The sequence below is a fragment of the Amblyomma mixtum genome, chromosome 4 (genome assembly GCF_055824585.1).
Source record: "Amblyomma mixtum isolate Tamu chromosome 4, ASM5582458v1, whole genome shotgun sequence".
Classification (NCBI taxonomy): domain Eukaryota; kingdom Metazoa; phylum Arthropoda; class Arachnida; order Ixodida; family Ixodidae; genus Amblyomma; species Amblyomma mixtum.
Window position 1 is genome coordinate 20,634,750 of NC_143015.1, and position 21,097 is coordinate 20,655,846.

General features: G+C 48.8%; 1 protein-coding gene across 1 annotated transcript in view; it reads left to right on the top strand.

Moving 5' to 3' along the window:
- LOC149345829 (uncharacterized) overlaps nucleotides 1-21,097 on the top strand; it is a 214,213-nt gene that overhangs the window by 152,036 nt on the left and 41,080 nt on the right. The window contains exons 4-8 of the mRNA XM_089586238.1: nucleotides 5,183-5,480; nucleotides 9,462-9,724; nucleotides 10,530-10,830; nucleotides 16,470-16,801; nucleotides 17,834-18,014. Of these exons, the coding sequence (XP_089442364.1) occupies nucleotides 5,183-5,480; nucleotides 9,462-9,724; nucleotides 10,530-10,830; nucleotides 16,470-16,801; nucleotides 17,834-18,014 (1,375 nt within the window). The remainder of the gene's footprint in view (nucleotides 1-5,182; nucleotides 5,481-9,461; nucleotides 9,725-10,529; nucleotides 10,831-16,469; nucleotides 16,802-17,833; nucleotides 18,015-21,097) is intronic.

Genomic DNA, 21,097 nt, shown 5'->3' on the forward strand with positions numbered 1-21,097 from the left:
CGACGGCGCATGTGCGTGTGCGTCGTCAGCAGGGAGCCAAGAAGCAGAAACGAGTGTGGATACAAGTAGAGGTGCGGAAAGAGCTGCAGCGTGCGCTACCCGGTCTTCCTTTTCGTTCCTTGTGTGCGGAAATCCTTTTGATAACCATGATGCAGCGCTCCTTTTGCAGATGACGGGCGTCTGTGCGAATAGTAAAGCTGAGATTTGGGCGAGTTGGTATGCATTCATACTGGTGAACAGCGCAAAAAGGCGGGACAACGACAAGACAAGCGCTTGTCTTGTCGTTTTCCCGCCTTTTTGCGCTGTTCACCAGTATGTCCGAATAGTGTTAAGAGTGGCATGGTCTGCTCCCCCGGCACGGCAGGCGTGTACGAAGCTTCTGAATCAGTGCAGGTTCAAGGAGCCGGGACCTGCCTTTATACTAATCGAGTGATAGCAAGGCGTACGGCAATGAGCTCGAGATTAGTGACAGTGCGTTTCTCCGAGGGCCATTGAGCAACAGAAGAAAAAAAAGGGGGGGGGGGGGGGGGGGGGAAGGCACAGAAAGTTAGATGGAAGCGGGCAGGTGGCGTTTCTTCGCGACGGGCTCAAAAAGCCGGCCTTTCTCCCTATATATATCCTTCATTGATTACGAGAAAGCATTCGACTCAGTGGAAACCTCAGCTGTCATGCAGGCATTGCGGAATCAGGGTGTGGAAGAGTGCTATGTGAAAATATTGGAAGATATTTATAACGATTGCACAGCTACTATAGTTCTCCATAAAGTCAGCAATAAAATTCCAATACTGAAAGGTGTCAGGCAGGGAGACACGATCTCGCCAATGCTCTTCACTGCCTGCTTACAGGAGGTATTCCGGGGACTGGAATGGGAAGAGTTGGGGATAAGAGTTAATGGAGAATACCTGAGTAATTTGCGATTCGCTGATGATATTGCCTTGCTAAGCCACTCAGCACAAGAACTGCAAAGCATGATCAATCAGCTAGACAGGCAGAGTAGAACGGTGGGGCTAAGAATTAACATGCAGAAAACCAAAGTAATGTTCAATAGCCTTGCAAGGGAACAGCAGTTCGCAATTGGTAGCGAGATCCTAGAAGTAGTAAGAGAATATGTCTACTTAGGGCAGGTAGTGACCGTAGATCCGGATCATGAGAGGGAAATAACTAGAAGAATAAGAATGGGCTGGAGCGCGTATGGCAGGTTCTCTCAGGTCATGAATGGTAGCTTACCGATATCCATGAAGAGAAAAGTATATAACAGCTGTATCCTACCGGTACTCACCTATGGGGCAGAAACGTGGAGGCTAACAAAGAGGGTTCAGCTTAAGTTAAGAACAACGCAGCGAGCTATGGAAATGAAAATGATAGGTGTAACGTTAAGAGATCGGAAGAGAGCGGAGTGGGTGAGGGAACAAACGCGGGTTAATGACATCCTAGTTGAAATCAAGAGGAAGAAATGGGCTTGGGCAGGGCATGTAATGCGAAGGCAAGATAACCGCTGGTCCTTAAGGGTAACGGAGTAGATTCCAAGAGAAAGCAAACGTAGCAGGGGACGGCAGAAAGTTAGGTGGGCTGATGAGATTAAGAAGTTTGCGGGGATGCAGTGGCGGCAACTAGCAAAGGACAGGGTTAATTGGAGAGACATGGGAGAGGCCTTTGCCCTGCAGTAGGTGTAGTCAGGCTGATGATGATGATGATGATGGTATCTGGTTCAGAGTCGGACCAAACTGTAGCAGCGCAATGTTGAAAATGAGCGTCTTGTATGACATCTTATCATGACGTTTAGCGGCAGATTTGGGCCTTTGGAGATAAGCTTAACTCATGTTCTTTGGTAATGGCAGAACATCTACGAAATCGATTAGTTCCCATGGTGCGGCAGGAGACAAGAGCTGATCCAAATTGTCAAGGTCGTATCCTAATCCCCGCAGGATCTCACGGTCAGCCGCCGTTGGGAATAGACGGACAGGCTGGGCTTGTAAGTTATGCCCTGCCACATCCTGCATGGCATTGATATTACTGGATGCGTGTAGGTCCACAACTGGGCTGTACTGCGCCAGACGAGTAACCAGGCGCACCGCCTTGCGATTGATTCGCTCAAGCTGAAGGCGTTGGGTCGTGTTCAGCCGATGCAAGAATATGCGCGCAGGATTTTTGATGCTATGAGAGCCAGGGCTATCTGTCGGAGACCGACCTCTTTGAATCCCCACCCACGCGCAATGACTCGGCGCATAATGTGTGAAGCCTGATGGCAACTAAGCATCAGGCTACGAAGCCAGCTTTTGGCTCCTTCATTCTAGTCAATAAGCATGCCGAGTATACACGTATTGTTTGTATCTCCAAATAACTGAGTTGCCTATATGAAGAAAGATAAGGGCCCGTTTTGCCTCGCCTCGCAGGTTCGGAGCGACTGCTTCGCTTTTTTTTTCGGAGAGGTTTTCATGCCACACTCCTTGATGTAGTCACGGACGGCATTGAGGCCTGTCTGTAGGGCTAGTTCTTACTCCGGCGGGGACCCCGAATTGGTTCACAAAATTAACATCGGGTATCGGCAGTAGCATTGGCGGGAGACTTGACATAGCAATGTTAAGAAGAGCCGGTGATAACGGAGCGCCTTGGGGAGTGTTGTATCAGCCCAGCGCTTATCAAGTGTGCTGCACTTTGCTACTGTGCGCCAAGTATCTGATGTTCGCGATTACTGTTCACGTGTGCAGTTGCATCGCTCGTCAATGGCAATTGTTTCTGTGTGTTGTGTTCGTGCTGCTGCCCTAATAAATACCTGACTTCACGGCGTCCGAGTCCAACAGGGGGACGCTAATTTTGGTAATTTGTCATTCACTCCGAGTATCTCCAGCCATCACTGAGAAAGTTCTACCCCCAAGAAAGGCTCTCACGAAGCGGTAGAGCTTCCCGTCTATCCCAACTTCCTGGAGCCGGTGAAGTATGGTGTAGTGGGGCAGCGAATAAAACGCCTTTTTGACGTCTGCCCTAACAACCATCCGGAGCTGTGCACTGCTAGGGAAGCGAGAATGCTGTTATGAAGCCTTCTGAGAAAATCTTGCGCGCACAGCCCTCGACGAAAACCTACGTGCATAGAGAACAGGTGTTGTACCTGTACAAGTAACATTGAAGTCTTCTTAAAGCCATACGAACCATGACCCTACAATGGTTGTACGTTAGCGATATCAGCCTGAGGTCTTGTAATGTCCGATTTGCTTGCCAGGTTTTGTAGTCTCACCACTAATTCCTTCCATGCAGGAGGAAGATCACCGTTGGTCGGGTATTCATTTATCTCTTCCAACAAGGCAAGCTTCTGCGGCCTTTGAAGGTTCAGAAGGGTTGAATAGCGTACACTATCCGGTCCCGGGGCGCATTTATGGTTGCAGTCAGACGAGGCTGCCTCCAGTTCGTCTAATGTGAATGAGACGTGGTCGTAATCTTTCAGACGTCGTAACCAGACGTCGTAATCTTTCGCTGTATCTGATAGGGGGTCCGCAGCATGGCATTCATATTTTCAGACACAGGAAACTTTTAGACCATGCCAATCTCGCTCGACATGTACGGATTTTGATGTCGCATGTCACATTTGAACTCCGCTTCACCTATGGAGAGGGTGCATAGTGAACGAAACAGTAGGTGTTTTAAAAAACGCGCGATGCAACATGGAGATCAACAAAGAACGTTTCGGTGAGAAACCTGCCTCAGCGTTTTAAGCTCTGTCAGCCAAGCAGATGCAGTCCTTTTTTGCAGGAATCTGTTTTCCTGGCCAGAAAGAATGATGCATCAGCGAACGAGGTCTCGGAGGCAGTGGCTATCGCTGATCAGAAGCAGGCTTGTACGTATTAGCACCCCGTCCGTCGCGCTTACCGGTAAAGATCTCAAATATCTTTGTCAATTTTATAATTTTTGTGCCCAGGTCATCCTTCACCTGCCATGCGCCTTACATGTAGTCGCGCGCTTTAAACTTTCACTTAACGTTTTCTTGTTAGTAATGTTCTGGATTAGTAAGCCTAGTTGCTAGTCAGTTTTGTGAGCGTGCATTCTTTACTATGTGGCGTTTTATTGCCGGCTGCAGTTCTCTTCGTTATTTTTGTATGTGAGCAGTTCCTGCTTTGTCCCACCGCGATGGCTCACAGATGACTCACGGTACTGAGCTCAAGGACGCGGATCGGTAGCAGCGTAGGGCAAAAGTTGCCAGGTGCTGGAGATTTCAGTGCATGATAACGGATCCCACGGGTTGAAATTAATCCAGAAACCTCCAGTTTGGCGTTTCGTACAGAGCATACGCAGCTTTGTTACCATAAACACCATAGCATACCGCACCATGTCATTGAATGGTGCTCCTTCATCAAATCTCTCTCTCCATTACAGAGATGGTCATCTGAACAAATCCAGTGTGTCCAAGGTGTCTAATAAAAAAACATGCTTTCCTCTGTTTAACAGGGCTAAGATTAAGTTTAGACTTCAAGATCAGTTGACTAGGGAGTTGTGTGAAGCCTATCACATTCACAAGAACAGCGACGCGTGCGTTAGCACACCTTCTGTAACCATAGACGAGTGTGAAATTTCGTATCTGAATTCCTGACTTTCTCTTGTGTGCTTTTTTCGAGGGGAGCGCAGGCACTTCGGGTTGTCATTTGAGAGTATATAACCTATGTTTTTTCAAATAAACTTTCAGTTGTAGTAGCGCTTGTACCTGTCCTTCCTTCTCTGACTTTGTTCCTCATCGGAGCGCTGGTGAAGTTGTGAACATGAGATACCGTACCGTACAGTCGGGGACAAAACTCTGCGGACCACGTGTTCCTCAAACGAAGCTTATAGCTCTACTTTCAGACAGCAGCTGGAGACTACACTTGTGCAAATGAAAGAACAAAAATTTAACTTTTACCTCCACAAGTATGGTCTCAACCCGCCGACTAATAGCAGAGCTATCGGCCTTAATAATACATGGCGCTGGTCTAGTTGGTAATTCATACTTGGTGGAAGACAGCTCAAAGAACGACAACCACTGCTGTGTCTTGTCCTCCCCCGTGGTTGTCGTTTTTTGCGCTGTCTTCCTACCAAGCAACTATCGGCTTCGTTAGAGGAACACGTAGTCCGGAGACTTTTGTCCCTGACTGTACAGTACCGCGCTTTACCGTGCCGAACTATGTCATATCATACCAGTGTGCCTCCTTTGTTGGCGCAGATACGGCCAGTACTCACAGCTCTACCCCAACCGGCGCGGCGTGCCCGTGCCCAACACGTACTGCCACCGGACGTTCCGGGACTGCGCGCCGGGCCGCTGCTTCGTGCAGTCCCCGGGCTACCCGGGCATCTACCCGCGGAACCTGCTCTGCAAGTACCGCATCAGCGTGCGCCGCAACCTGGTCGGCCTCGACCTGGCCGCCTTCGACGTGGACGGCCTGCGGTGCGACAACCTGCTCATGTGCTTCCCGAGGCCCGTGACACGGGACCCGGCGCGCTGCCCCTACGACTCCGTCAAGGTACGCACACGTAGCGAGCAGGCAATTCTGTTAAGAGAATTTATAGCTCTGCGGGGAATTCTCGGTGTAAAACTACGCCACAAGGGGAATCGCCAGGAGTTTACAGAGTGGGTAAAATTTGGCCGGAAAAATAGGCAGCTCTTCAGGCGAAAGTTTTTAATTGCTCATCATTCTGTCCTTCCGTCACACTGTATGTGTCAGTCAACCAGATGACATCATCAGTTTTGTAATACGCTGTAACAGGAGAAGCTCCTGCGCAAACTGAAAGATAGGAGGTGCCGGGACAGTTTGCGTTCTAAGGAAATGAGGCCAGCGGTTCTACCGTATGTTCACAGGATTCCCACAACCTGAAGAATGGGGTGAAGCGCTACGATGTGCTGGTGGTTTTTACCGCCCCGTGCATGTTGTCCTCATTGTGCCCTCAGGTCATGTCCGGAGGGAAGAGGAAGGCGGACTGCATGTAGCGTCACGCCCCTCGTTTCGACAGTTGCCAGACGGGTGTCGTATATCAGATTCCCACCTGTGGCAGGGTATACATCGGTCAGACAGGCCGATGTTTGAATGGTCGCTTAAGGGAACATGATCTTTCGCTGAAATCAGGAACAGGGTCGAATTTACCCCTGCACTGTGCCGCGTGCCCGGATGCTACGCGCAATGAGCCATGCATCCCTTTGCTGGCAGATACCAAGGTTTTGAGGAGGAGCCGTGACCATGTTTTTGGTGTGCGCATATGTGTGATGTGAGAGTTTGAAGCTGTAAAAGGAGTAATTCATTGTGGCATAGAATGTCGTAACCATTAACTAGTGATCAGCCATTGATTAGTACTAGTAAACATTAATTAATTGGTAATTAATTGGTAATCAGTAATTAGTAACTAGTCATTATAGGCAGTTCGTAATGGGTAATTAGTTATAGTAATTAGTATTTAGCGATTAATTAGTTATTATTCATTAGGTCGTAAATGGATCACCACTTCGTTGGTGGCGCTTGCGTCACTCCTTACTGCGCATGCGCTTGGCGCGTTGGTGGCGCCATTCGTAAACAGCATTCGATCAACACCAGATGCAGCTAAAGTAACGCACAAAGGCTTTCGCCTCGCGCACGTTAGAACGTCAATGGAGCATAAACGCTTCTGCATCGGTTTCACGAGTGCGGACAAAATTTTGCTTGCTTAAAGGGTGTGTGTCTTGTCTCCTTCTTGGTCCGTGTGTGTTTGCGCCGTTGAACCATCATTATGAATCTACACCAATTAGCCCATTCTGCAGTTCTTCTACAACATGCATATATTGGCTCCGTTGTATTTAAGATACGAATGGTTGATCTAAGAACGTTAAGGGCGCGAGAACGTTAAAGGCGGTCTTCTGTGAAGCGCAAGCTGAACCTGACATCGTTAGAACGGCTACTTGGGCTAGTTGGTATAGATTTATTCCTACGAGGAAGCGCACAGAGACGACGGACAAGAAAAGACACGCAGCAAGGCGCTATCAACTGAATTTTATTCGGAAAAAACATCCCTTAAATATCGCTGTTCTGCACGTCAAGTGTTTGCACATCACGTGGAAATAGTCAATCTGCAAGCGTGTCAATGAACGCGAATTCCTTATCGTGCATACTGCTGATGACCAACCAACAACAACCACTTGACATGCTTAGATACCGATCGCTGCCATGCGCAGGCAGATAGTAGATCGTACATTGAACGCGCACGTATGCTCAGTAGCTTCCTAGCTGCACTTTTACAACTTTATCGAGGATTGGAGCTGAAAAAAGGAGGCCCACCTACCACCAGTTACCGCTAACGGTCCGACCGCCATCCGGTTAATCGCGAACCTGAATCAGCGAAAGCATGGCCTAGGAGCAAATGGCCGCAGTGGAGAGCTTGGCAAAAGCAGCGAAAATCTCTGCAGGTGTGCATAACGGATCTTTTATTAAACAAACTCCACTTCAGTCTGCCCTTGAACTTGTGGCTGCAGGAGAAGAAATCCACTTTCTACGAACTTCGGATACAATGAACGAAAGCCCTGCCCTGCGACCGCCTTGCTCGTCATAAGTGGGCTCGACTTAACTCTGACCAGTTCGCGCGCGAAATATGGGAAGCCTTCAGATTCACAAAAAAAATCAAGCCGGTGGGAGTACATCATCCTCATCTTGTTCCCAAAGGAAATGACAACTTTTAATCACCAATTGCTTGACAGTCGTAAGCCTTTTTCATGTTGCGGCTTACGTACCTTTTTTTGTTTTCCTCTTTTTGGTGCCTTTTTGTTCTATTTGCTCACAGCTGCTGCCAGCTTTGTGCATTTGATTCGTGCGCTCCCAAACATCCTTAGAGCGTTTGGGGGGGAGCAGTCTGAGTCTGAGAGGAGATGCCCTCTACTACCCTTGGCAAGATGAGCCGTAGAACACCCACCAAGTGACAAGGGGGTTGGTCGTTTGGTGCTGAGCTTTCGCCTGTCGCAAGCCAGGGAATGCGTCGGAGCCAAAGAGACGGTACAGAGAAATTTCCAGTCACTCGTAACAACACATACAAAGTCATCTGCAAAACAATGCAACACATTCAAAGTAGGATGAAACTACAATACAAGACAGGTGTTGCAAATGGAGGTCAATAACGCATGAGAGCGACAAACGAAACAAAACACAGCTTCCTCAGCAGGCAGTGCGACAGACCGGAGGATCACGGCGGGGCCGCCCCGCATACTGGCGCGCGCTGCCTCGCTGGTCTGTGGCTGGCCGAGTGGTGGCCACCAATTCGTGCGGGCGCGCTTCTCCTAAGGTTAAACGGCGGCACGGGTGGACAGCCAGCACTGAACGTCCTTCCAATATAGAGCGTGCTGCGCCTGTGCGTTACTTTGCCTCAAGGCAGGCACGGGAATACAGGCAGTAGTAAACATAAAACTGGCCCCTCACCCTCTCGCCAGACATGCATCGCCATTCGATGTCTCTTTCGATTTGGGCTGCGGATGTCGACCTTCGATGGAGGCGAAATGCTAGTGGGCCATTTACTGTGCGATCTCAGTGTTCGTTAAAGAACTCCAGGTACTAGAAATTATACGCAGCCCTCCGCTAAAGTTGACAGCCATCAATCATAAACCAGCCTTCTGAACTAGTTTATTATAGATAGATATGTTTAGATAGATAGGTTTAAATAGATATGCTTATTTGAGTGTGCCTCAACAGCCAAGTGGCCTAAACGAGCGCACACTAGGTCAGATACATCAGAATGAGCAATTAAAAACATTTAAAACCAGGCATGAAAACAACAATTAGGCAAATATATCCGTGTGAATAATTGTCTTGTTATACAGTGTTTGTAAACGAGTCATTGGACAGATGGAGTGCAAATCGGGATAAAATGCGTCGAAACATTTTGCGGCTCTTGCATGCGGCACACGATAATTCAGTGACATCAGTAAGGTCCCACAGATAATGAAACCGTGCACGACTTTTTGCAGAAACTGCATGTCACGCATGCGTCGTCAGTCTCCAAGGGAACGCATATTGAGGTCTGCCAAGAGAGAATCATAGTCGTAGAAACGACGGGGACTAATATATCTGTCATAATAGATGCGTATAAACTTACGCTGGTCATTTTCAATTTTCGCGCAATAGGCAACATATACGCTATTCCGGGCTACTGACGCGAACTCAACACGCGGTCTCACAAGGGCACAGTATAGAGTGCGCAGAGAGTCGCGCCGTCGAAATTTTTTTGTTAGTCTAGAAATAAGACCAATATGCCTCAATGCGGGTAACACAATTGAATTTACATGCAATCTAATATCAAGCCTTGAATCAACAACAGCACCAGGTTCTCGTATATGGGCCACAACGTACTAACTTTATGCAAAACGAAATAATCTCAAGTGCGTTAAGTCAGCCCCCTTTGGGCAGCCCTTCGTTGCATCCCGAAGCATGGCATGGCGTCTTTCGCCGTGCCGGCCCGTCTGCGCACGCCGTGTTGACGTGGTCGGTGCTGCGCAGGTATACGACGGGCCGACGGAGGACTTCCCCCTCATCGCCACGCTGTGCGGCCGCGGCCGGCTCAAGTCCAACATCGTGGCCACCGGCTCGGACATGCTGGTCACGTTCGCCAGCTCGCCCGCGGGTCCCCTGCTCAACACCGGCTTCCACTTCAAGGCGGACGCCGTGTTCGACGCCGGCGACGGGGAACACGTCCAGCTGCGCAACGGCACCTGCCTCATCGAGAGGAAGCTGAGCGGACCCGCCGTGTTCGCCAGCCCCCGGTGAGCGCTCCGTCGCGAGAGGATGCGAGATGGCTAGCTTTAACAGCGTTGAAATTCGGGCTTGTTGATTCATACTTCGGAGCAATAGCGCGAACAGGACAAGGGCCCAAGAACGAGTAGACACACACAGCGATAACTTCCAACAACTTTATTAGAAGCAAAAGCACAAATACATGAATTTTTGCCATGTTATCCCAAAGCATGCGCAAATTCACTGTGAGCATAGGTAAGCAACTTCTTTTTTCGACAGTCTGACAGAAGGAGTGATTACACAGGCACTTCCTTATCTGGCTACTTTTTCTGCTTCGATAATTTCACGAGTGCGCTTCTCCTTACTTTTCCCAACTAAAAAACACTTGTCTAGGAACGGCTTGCACTTCACATATGTGTTGCGATGTTTCACAAGTTCTCTGTCATTTTCGTTTTTATTACTTACATTGGGATTATGCTCGCTGAGGCGGTCATTCAGGCAGCGACGAGTTTGACCGACATACTCCGACATATTTCAACATAGCAATAAAATAATGGTCCCTAATGGGTTACGTACGCCCTTCTGTTGGGCGCACTGATTAGTCAAGATGACCAGGAATATTACATAAGGGTTTCTGTCGTCTTTTCCTATGCTGAAGCCTAAATTTGCTAGAAAAGATTGTTGCAGCCACGACGCTGATTTGTGGAGGTTTGTAATATAATCCATGCATCTATAGATCTTTGGGTCTGGTCATTATTTTTTATAGCCTCCTTAATGCGGGATGTTTCACTGAGGATCCAAAACGGTGTGGTAAAATTATCGGCACCCTCCCAGGTCGTGGTACCCCGTGAACACCACCTGTTCCTACAAGTTCACCGCTCCCCCCGGGGAGCTGGTGCGCGTGGAGTTCCTGTGGTTCCGTGTGGAACGCGTCACACTCTGCGAGGAGGCACTGCGCATCTACGACTCGCTGCGGCCCGACCCGCGCCACATCGTCACCAAGCTGTGTGACACCAACAAGCCGCGCACAGAGCAGCCCCGCGCTGTGTTCGAGTCCACTGGGGCGGGGCTGCTGCTGCAGTTCACCAGCCGGACGGGAAGCCTGGACGGATCCTCCATCAGCTTCGGCTTCGAGGTGAGCCTCCCCATGATTTTAAGCAATGACAGCAGAGTAAGCATTTCATAGAACTTTGCCAGATGCAGACATTTTGTGGGTGTATTTCGGTCCTGTTCGTGAGTGCCTCCTTCAACTGCTGTTGTCATCAGCTGCTGGGGCTATATGCCCCGGCAGAGGGTTCACGTGGCTTTCGGACTAAACCAACGCAGCTTTTCGCCTGGCATCCTCGGTCCTTTGTTGCTCATGTAATCAATCAAGAGAAAATAAAAGACTTGATTCATTCATTCTGCGGACCTCTTTTCTAGTGCTTCTCTTTGCCTAACCGGCATCGCCGTCATCAGCCTTACTGCGTTCCTCTGCAGAGTAAAGGCTCCTTTGGCCAATCCTGTCCGCTACCAGCTGCCGCCACCCCACCCCCGCGAACTTTCTTTAGTCCTGTCTCCGCCTGACATGTTCACGCTCTTTTCGAGTGTGCATTCTTTTACGCTAAGAGACCATCGGGCATCCTCCCTTCGCATGACATGTTCTCCCCACACCCATTTCTTCTTGACTGCGACAAGAATTCATTAACTCGCGCATGCTGCCTTACCCATTCGGCTCTCTTCCTGTCTCTCAGAATTGGTCCTACCGCTTTCCATTCGTGTAGCCACCAGCGCCGCTCTCAAATTCACTTCAAGCGTTTTCATTGAGCAGTAATTTTCTTGTCTCATATATGTGACTGCAGGCAAGATCTATTTACCATTGGCTCTACATTGCAAGATTTCTTCTTTGCTACGTTTCCTCCGCAAGGAGTGACAGGTATTGCGCATGTTGCTCACGAATTTCGCAATGTATTCTGTTTAGCTCAGTCGACGTGTGTCATTCATATGTCACTTTCTTGGTGATTATACAGCTCTGAAATTTCGATTCTTGGTTTCCTGCTGCGATGGCCAATGGCTGAAAATTCCGCTGGCATAAAATCAGCCGCTTTTTCAAAAACAAATTTGCTAGAAGTTCCGAATTAACCTCTAGTTTATATAGTACTCGCCGTTTGTCCTTCGTGTGATATCAATGTCAAAGCCGCTTTAGGTCCATGAACACTTGGAATGGCATATCGTAGGGCTTCCGGAAATAAACGTTCCTCTCAAATATCGCTCGTAACTTCCCTCTACGTCACCGTCCCCCACTGGATACGCCACAGCGTATGGATGTAATTTCATTGGTATCCAGCCTATTCGTGTTCTCGGCAATTCTTGATGGCGACATCAAAAGAATTGAACAAGAACATCGAAAATAAAACTTTGATGCCACAAAAGCTTGGTCGTTATCCTTGCGCTTCATAAGGAGATAAACCAGAGTTCAGAAATGAGAGTGATCATGATGCTGTACTCATACCCCGTCAGAGGGTAGGTACCTGATGAGAATATTTACTTATTTATTTAGCGACAGCGCCAAGCGGCATTACAGTGGGGGGGGGGGGTATAAATAAAAAAACACACAGAACATAAGCAGTGTCAGCTACGGAAAGAAGTCTATACTGCATCAAAACAAAGAAAAACAAACACAGATAAAAGTTTCACAGCACCACGAAACTGAAATGGTTATTATAAGGTAGAAAAGAAAACATCAGTAGACATAATACAAGCAGTGTTTGAAGAAAATTGGTTCCAATCGCGTATTGTTCTGGGGAAAAAAGACAGTCGAAATACATCAGTTTTTGAGGTAATATCCCGTACTTCGGCTAACATACATATAATCAAAACAGGTGAAAAGAAGGAAATCAACGGGCTAGTGGGCCTGGCCTCAAAACCGTAGGTGCGCATCAAGGACCTACACTCAGCCAGGCGGCGCTTGGTCAGGGATCCATCCCAGCGGATGCTATACTCAAGTGCTCTGAGAGCCTCGCCACTGGCCTCGAAGAGGAGGCTGCTAGCGCCCCTCTTTTCGTGCAGCAGAAGGAATCAGATGATGGCCTTATGAAGCTGGCACAATGCGAGCGCGAACGTTTTCGCCATAGCAGTGGCTCACAGTTATGGCACCGATGGCGTAGACGTAGACCATGGGTCTTGCGTGCAAGAGGACCGGAGTTGGAATCACTGTCCCGGGCAATTCCCCACGGAAATAAAAAAAACTGCGTGTCGGTGGAGCAAAGCTACCCAGGAACATCTGCAAAGCATGAAAACTTTGGGACAGTAGATGCGCCGCATGTTCAAATGGTGGAAGAACTCCCAACAGAAGCTCACCATCTTGCATCCTTTTCCTATTTTGACAATTTATATTCCGCTGCTTGGGCATCTAAAGCCATAGGGCTACGAAGGTACGAGCACAATGAGGCAGAAGCGTGTAGCGGAAGAGTGGCCTATTGCTCGCCCTGACTTTGTCCAGCGTCAACCTCGCGTGTATGAAGAGCACTTGCTGAGAACTCTGTCGTAACGATCGCAAGCGCCATACACGGAATAGAACCAATGTCGTCTGCACATAGCTACTCACGTGTTCAGACGAAGAGACTCAGGGTACTCCATCCAAACGCTGTCGCTCAGTACAACAGCTTTATGGGAGGTACTATCGGGGCTCAGGTAGCATGGTAGGGCCGGAGTGGGTACGGGAAAGTTGGAGACATGGTAGGGAGAGAGTAGGATGGCGCCTAAAAATAGTTTGCAAGTTTGTCTACTACAAAAAAAATAGAGAGTTGAGCTGGTTGGTACATACTGCTGGAAAAAAAAACAGCGCTGAGACAAGGGACAAAGAAAGAAGAAGACAACACGACCGGCGCCAGTCCTGTTGTCTTCTTTCTTATACAGCAAATTTTATAGTAGCTTCACTGACAACTCGGCGGTGCAGAAACGATCCCTCTCCTTAGCTGCGATATCTTCTTTGCTCCGCATTAAGGCACGTTGTTGGGCGTATTGGTGACTGAACGTTAAGAAGGAACACCGCGCGAAAAGAACAGGACAAAAGAATACACGAACACGTCTGTTGTCTTCTGTTCCGTTCTTTTTGCGCTGTGTTCCTTAAAAATTTTCTTCGCTTATTGATTGTCGTCCTCACGTCTTTGCGAATTTCATTTATGACACCTTCGTAAATGAATGTGTATATTACACCATAATTGCTGTTTTCGGAACAAAAGAGTGTAATACTACGCTTAAGCGGTGTTTGTATAATCTGAATTGTTACACTGACCGGTGGCGTAGAAAGGCAGGAAACGAAATGCAGAAATGACTCTCCCTCTATCTAGCTTTAGGCTTTGTTTCCGCGTAAAGCGTCCTTTTCTAGCTCTCGTTGAGTCAACTACGAGAGCGCAATGTGGCGCACAAACTGACATGAGAAATTTGGGCCAGCTCTCGAGGATAGCAGTGATTTTGATAACACTTACCGCGTCTCAAACCACCGCCCCCTTAGCGCTCTAGTACCTATCGAATGCTGTTTGTAAAGTCAACTTCCACCAACGCTGTTAAGAAGGTCCTCGAGTGGGCCAGTTTCATGACTTTCTTTTTCACCATCCAATCATTGGCTTCCTTACGAGCGGCTGCAGCCCGGAAAGTCAGGTTCAACAGGCTAACAAGCAATGTATTTAACTTGCACCAACTCGCCCCTTAGGCCATTCTTCTTAACTTAGCTCCTTGTGACAAATGGCAAAGAGGCGGAAAAATAAATCTATAAAGTAATTGTTACAGAACAGTGTAACTGCTTCGCAACTGAATCTAATGGAGCGTTTAGACAACAAGAAACCGTCAGAAACAAAAAGAGAATTTCTTTATTTAATAAAAAATTGTTCATTGGCCGAGAGCCAATGAAGAAATACTTTAAGCCGTGCTTGTAGGTGCGTATCCGTGAAAGACACGAGAGCGCAAAACGGGGACACGGTCGAGTGAGGGAACAGGAACAGCGCTCGTCCTGTTCCCTCACTCGTCCGTGTCCCCGTTTTGCGCTCTCGTCTCTTAGCCAATAAAGACTGGTGTGGTTGCACAGAACTACAAACGAGCATAGCAGGTGAGCGTAATGATACAAGAATACGTGAGTAATGAAATCTGTTCGCGTTTTTGTTTTTCCCCATTATGCTTCGATTTTTAATTTTGCGTCTTGTATTTTTCTTGAAATGACTCATATGCTTTTATCTGTTTTGCTGTAGTCTCTTGAAGTTGTGGTTTATTTGTTTACTTTTGATTATATGCTTGTACCCCCCCCCTCAAACTGAGGGCCCATATTTATTTATATTATTCATATTATTATTTATTTATAAACCATTAAACCCCATAAAACCTATTTATTTATAAATGAATAAATAAAATGAAAGCAAAGCAATGAAAGCAAAAAAAAATGAAAATCAAAGATTCCGCCCTTCGGATGTCTGGTCTTGTGTAACAAAGAGAGAAAAATAAATCAAAGACCCCATGAAATAGCCGCTGTCTGCACCGCGATACAACAGCCGAACACAGAATAGGAAAGAGACACAATAGCGGAGTTTTTTAACCATGCTGTCTTCGGCTCTGGTGATCAGTTTTACACAGGATAGCGCAGTGCTTATCCGAGCCCATGATTTCATGCGTGGCTACCCTCATCATCAAAAGTTTGCTGCCGAAGCGAGCATTAGAGCACCCGGAGACTTCTTTCTGGAGTCGCGCATTGCTCCTGTTCACTGCACCATATTGGTAAGGAACGCACAGCTGTCGCTGCCTGAGGTTCTTCCGCTTGCATTCGCAAGCTTCCATAGTCTGCATAGCTAAATTGGACGGTGCAGGAGACAGCGGAAGCAAATAATTTTAAACACACATTTCAGCAGCACCTTATCGACGGGTGCAGGCCCCCGAGGCATGGCGCCGCTTGTAACAAACTCCCTCCATACGCGGGTTCGGTTTCAACAGACATAGTGTCGGAGTGCGGGTAAATGCAGTGCGGAAGTGAGTTCAAGTTTTTATTCCAGGGCAGCTCCACACTGAAGTCAGAAAGTGCAGAACGCGACGAGCCCTATTTTGCATCTCCCTTTCAAGTAGAGCACTACTGGTGCGCTTCGTTTCAATAAGCACCACCAGCTTTGCTAGTCTGTTTTCTAATAGACGTATGTGCGCAAGCACAAAACGGAAAATAAAAGCGGACACACCCAGTGCGTCTTTGTGTGTGCCCTTTCTTGTGTGCTGTCTTGTGTTTGCGGACATATTTCTAATAGCATGCAGAACCAAACGCTTCTCAACTATTAACTTCTTCCGATCTCAGGAACGAGCAATATCAACGGATAGAATAATGTTTGTTCCATAAGTATCAGCTAAAAGCTCAGTTTGTCGTTTATACGAGATAGCTTTATCTCTCAGCTGATATTACCCGCGAGACATTTTCGACTTCTGTGCACAAGTAAAAGCCAAATTCGTTCACGCGTAAAGTAATCGTTACGCTGTATGTACAGCCTTTGTCAAAAGTATGGAGCCCAGGGGGTTTGCTTCTAAGTACTATTGTGGCGCTTCTGTAGCACTTATGGAAGTCCTACGCATCAGGGAGCAGGACCAAAAATCTTCTTACCTTCAGGAGATTTGGGACGCTAAGGACGCATTACGAGCAAAGCAATGTGGGCCAGAAGCAAATTCCTGGGCTATAAACTTTTGACAAAGGCTGTACATCGGAGCTGCTGGCACCCTGAGTGTCAAGAAACGGAGCACGGTAGAATCCTGTTCCATTTCCCGCCCCAGGTGCGGCACATCAACGCGGCCGTGTACGACAACCGGGTGAGCCCCACGGCGTGCAACCGGCGCTTCGCAGCGGGCGACGGGGACTCCCCGTCGCGCGGCACGCTGTCCGTGCACCTGGGCGACCTGGGAGGGGGCGGCGACCAGCAGCAGGCCGTGGCGTGCAACTACACCTTCGACGCCCGCGCCTGGCCCCACGGCCGCGTGCAGCTCACGCTGGCCTCCGTCTTCGAGACGCGCACCGACCACTGCGACCTGTGCCCGCGCGACGGCCGCGTCGAGATCGTCGCCGAGGCGAGGCACGAGCGGACCACCTGCCTCTGCAACGTCGGAAGGTGAGCCGCCCTCTTTCTGCTCGCCGATACCTTCCACATGGTTTGGGCCTGTCAGAAGAATCCTTCCCTTCCCCCCAATCCTTTCCCTTCCCGAGAGGCATGGGAGGCAGCTCTGCTCAACTGCTCGGGGCTGGAGTCTCAAAGGGCTCTAGACCAACGGGCGCGAGTAGCGGCCTCGTCCAGCGGGGTCCCGGACTAAGGACTCCACCTATGTAAAGGGCCACTTTTGGCCTGCAAACTCTCCTTTAGTTCATTAAAAAGTTTTTCACCACCACCACCCGCACAGGGCGCGCCTCCGTTGGTCACGGGAGACGGCGAAAACCAAGCCAACAGGCTAGACTGTGTCTTTATGCGGGATTCTTAAATGCGTGCGAATCTATCCAGCTTCCTCATCATGACTGTCTGCGCAACGATTTCAAGCGGTACCTTGTGAGCAGGGTTTCCTTTAATTTCCCCTTAATGTTTGCTTTACTTTCATACTTCTGCTATTCTCGCTGTTATTTGCCAACCGGCTGCTTAAACAGTGTGCCCTTGTTCCCTCCGGTCCGTTTCCTTTTTTCCTCAGGACCACAGCTGCTCTGAAGCTGTTGTTTTTTATCTTCTCACCAGTAGAGCCATGCCAAAAGCTGTTTCGCTCTTCTAAAGGTTGGATCAAAGTCCCATTTCAGAAACAGCTCACCCGGCACCGCACCGAGTGCCGCTGGGCCCATAGTCAGGCGTCTGTTCACGTAATCGCCTAGAGATTTTCTTGAGGCACCTCAGCAAATGTACCCCCTTTGTCAAAAGTAACCGAGCAGCAAGTTTCTGCTTCTCGAACGTATAACGGAGCCTTTATGGCACCCCTAAAGACCGAAAGGTGTCACAACTTAAGGACAAGGGCTCACCTTAATCTATAGAGATTCATAGCTTAAGGGCTGCAATAAGTGCTTCGCTATGCGGCTAAGAAACAAAGCACCTGTGCCCGGTTACGTTTGACAAAGGGGGTACCCTCTTGGCGACGGAATTCCCGAGCGGGGGGCGTCCTTTGCGCAGGTACCGCACGCACCGGCTCGTGTCGACGGGGCCCGTGCTGCAGCTGTCCCTGCACCTCAAGCCGGCGCCCGAGTGGAAGCGCCTGAGTGCGGCCGCGCTCAAGGACCGCCTGCTTGAGGTGTCCTTCGCCTTCTACTCGGACACCCGATGCGGGGCCGAGCGCCTCGAGCTGGACCTACAGGTGGGCTACTCAGCAGGACGCGCAGTTATGTGTGCCACAAATGCCTGTCAGGTTGCCCAAAGAAAAGAAATACCAACAGCACCAGTAGTAGCGATAAAAACCATCGCTGACTTCTTTGTAAGCAGTAATCAAGAGCGCCAACAAAGACGCACAACAAAAGACCGACGCTCAATATCCCTCTAGAGAAGAGTGTTCAACAGCTGTATCTTACCGGTACTCACCTATGGGGCAGAAACGTCGAGGCTGACAAAGAGGGTTCAGCTTATGTTAAGGACAACGCAGCGAGCTATGGAAAGGAAAATGATGGGTGTAACGTTAAGAGACAGGAAGCGAGCAGAGTGGGTGAGGGAAAAAAAACTGCGGGTTAATGACATCCTAGTTGAAATCCAGAGGAAGAAATGCGGGCTTGGGCAGGGCATGTAATACGAAGGCAAGATAACCGCTGGTCCTCAAGGGTAACGGAGTGGATTCCAAGAGAGGGCAAGCGTACCAGGGGTGAGCGGCAGAAAGTTAGGTGGGCGGATGAGATTAAGAAATTTGCATGAATGTGACGGCCGCAAATGGCGAAAGAAAGGGTTAATGGGAGAGACATGGGAGAGGCCTTTGCCCTGCAGTGGGCGTAGTCAGGCTGCTGCTGATGATGATGATGGACAAAAGTGTCACCAGGAAGGAGAGTTTTAAAAAGGACTTGGTGTCGGCAGGGTTCCCATGAGGGCCATCGCAGCTTTTGCTGAAGCCCTCCTGAAAAAAATTAAAAGTGCCCAGTTTCAGGAGCAGTGTGAGCAAAGAAAGCTAGCTCCACAACCAGAAGTGGTTCCTTATCTTACGAGGATAGCCCACAATATGAAAAGGACCTCGCGCATTCGTTGAATATCGGACTACACACAACTGGCTTGCATTCTTGAGAGTGATCAGCAACGTTTCCTTCACCGTTTTTGATGTGTCTGTTGTATTCGGTAAGCTTTTCAGTCGGGTATATCCTGGTTTGGCCTATGTGTACTTTACCGCATGACTTCGGCAGGGAAAAACAATCCCTTCCACACAATCAACAAAACTGTTTTTGTGCTTCTTACTGCAGTTTTTTTTGTCTAAAAGAAACGGATTGGACATCTTACAAATTTTTGTCAGTTTGTCTGTTGCAGAAAAAAAAACAAATTTATTGATTGTGTGCAAGGGATTGTTCGTTCCCTGCCGGTTTCATGCGGTCAAGTAAACATAGGTCGAACCGGGATATGCCCGACTGAAAGGCTAAGCGAACAAAAGAGAAGCGTAAAAGACGGTAAAGGAAACCTTGCTTAACACTGTCAAGAATACGAGCCAGGTGTGTGTAGTCGCATACTCCACGATGACGCGAAGAAAACGTAAATATGCGATGGAAATTGACTAGCTGCGTGATAGGATTATGGGATTATGGTTGGTTGATGCGGTTTAACGTCCCTAAGCTACTCAGGCTATGAGGGACGCCGTAGTGGAGTGCTCCGGAAATTTCGACCACCTGGGGTTCTTTAACGTGCACTGACATCGCACAGTACACGAGCTTCTAGAATTTCACCTCCATCGAAATTCGGCCACCGCGGCCGGGATCGAACCCGCGTCTTTTGGGTCAGCAGCCGAGTGCCATAACTACTGAGCCACAGTGGTGGCTGGATTCTGGGATGATATATTCACGTTCTCGCTGTGTAAAAAAATACCCGTACTGCATTGAACAGAAATCAGTTGAATGTTAGCATGTGAAGTGTCCACTTCATTTTGTCCTGTTTGATCGAACGCAACATTTCATCATGAAACACCAACTCGCCCAAACCCGTATTGCTATTCATGGTGTAGCCCCAAGATGGGAAGCAGAAAAACAGACCTTTGACTGCTGACACACATTGCTGACACATATTGCTGCACATTGTTGTTAGCAATGTGCAGGGGTCATCTCAGCAACAAGCGCTGTAACATCAGGAGTCCTCCGTCATCCAAAACGCATCGAAGGCGGGCCCGCACGTCGCACGGCCAGCAGGATATCGCTCGGACGGAAGGTTTCGCATATTTCGCCTTCGTGAAAGAAAAATTGTTTACTTGTTTACTTATTGTCTGCGTATTATAACAACTAGCAATGTTTCAACATTTTGTTATTCTTTGTATAATACTACCGACATTAGCCTTATTTTATGCGTTATTTGATTGTTTTCGTCACAGCTCGGTTGTATTTTCGTTTTACCGTTTGTTGTTTTTCTTAACATGCTGACCAGTTGAATGTTCCAATTATCCTTGACCGCGTTCTGTTAACCTCACTAAGCCCTCCTGCCACAATCCCAATTGGGATTAGCAGTATTTGTAAATAAATAAAAATAAAAAAATAAAATGATAGGTGTAACGTTAAGAGACCGGAAGCGGGCAGAGTGGGTTAGGGAACAAACGCGGGTTAAGGACATCCCAGTCGAAATGAAGAGGAAGACATAGGTGCTGCGCTGCCGCGGCAGCAGCGCGCGCTCATTTCCGGCCTATTGCCGTGGTGTGCGAAAGAGCGTACAAGCGCAGTCCTTGCGACTTGCGAGCGACCCGAAAGCGCAGCGCGTAATCCACGCGCCCACTGGCATGCCCGCGCGGGACTGGGCCTGTGCGGAGCCCATTTTAAACAGTGAAGGAGGCCGAAGGTCCAGCACCCGAGTACACTGCGTCTGGCGCCCCGATATGGCTTGAACAGCTTTTTTCACGCCATTTAAGAGGGTACATCGGCAGCCTTAGCGTGTTACATGTTACGAGTTCGGCTTGGTCAGCGCGCCTCTCAATGTGGTGACGCATCAACACGTAGTGCGCGGGCCGCGGGCGAACGAACCGTGGCTGAACTACGGATGCGACTAGAGTGCCGTAGGCTTCCAAATCTGGTGGCGGGGAAAGGACAATCGCGGTGGAGTGGAATAAAATTTATTGAGGGGAAAGGGGGGGGGGGGGGGGGGGCGGGACCGCTGGCTGTTGATCAGATTGCGTGGAGACTTCTAGCTCGGCCGGCCCACTCGATGACCTTGACTTGCCTGTCCTGGTCCTCGGTGGTCCGAGCAGGTCCGCCACTTTTCACCCCGGGAACGAGCGCA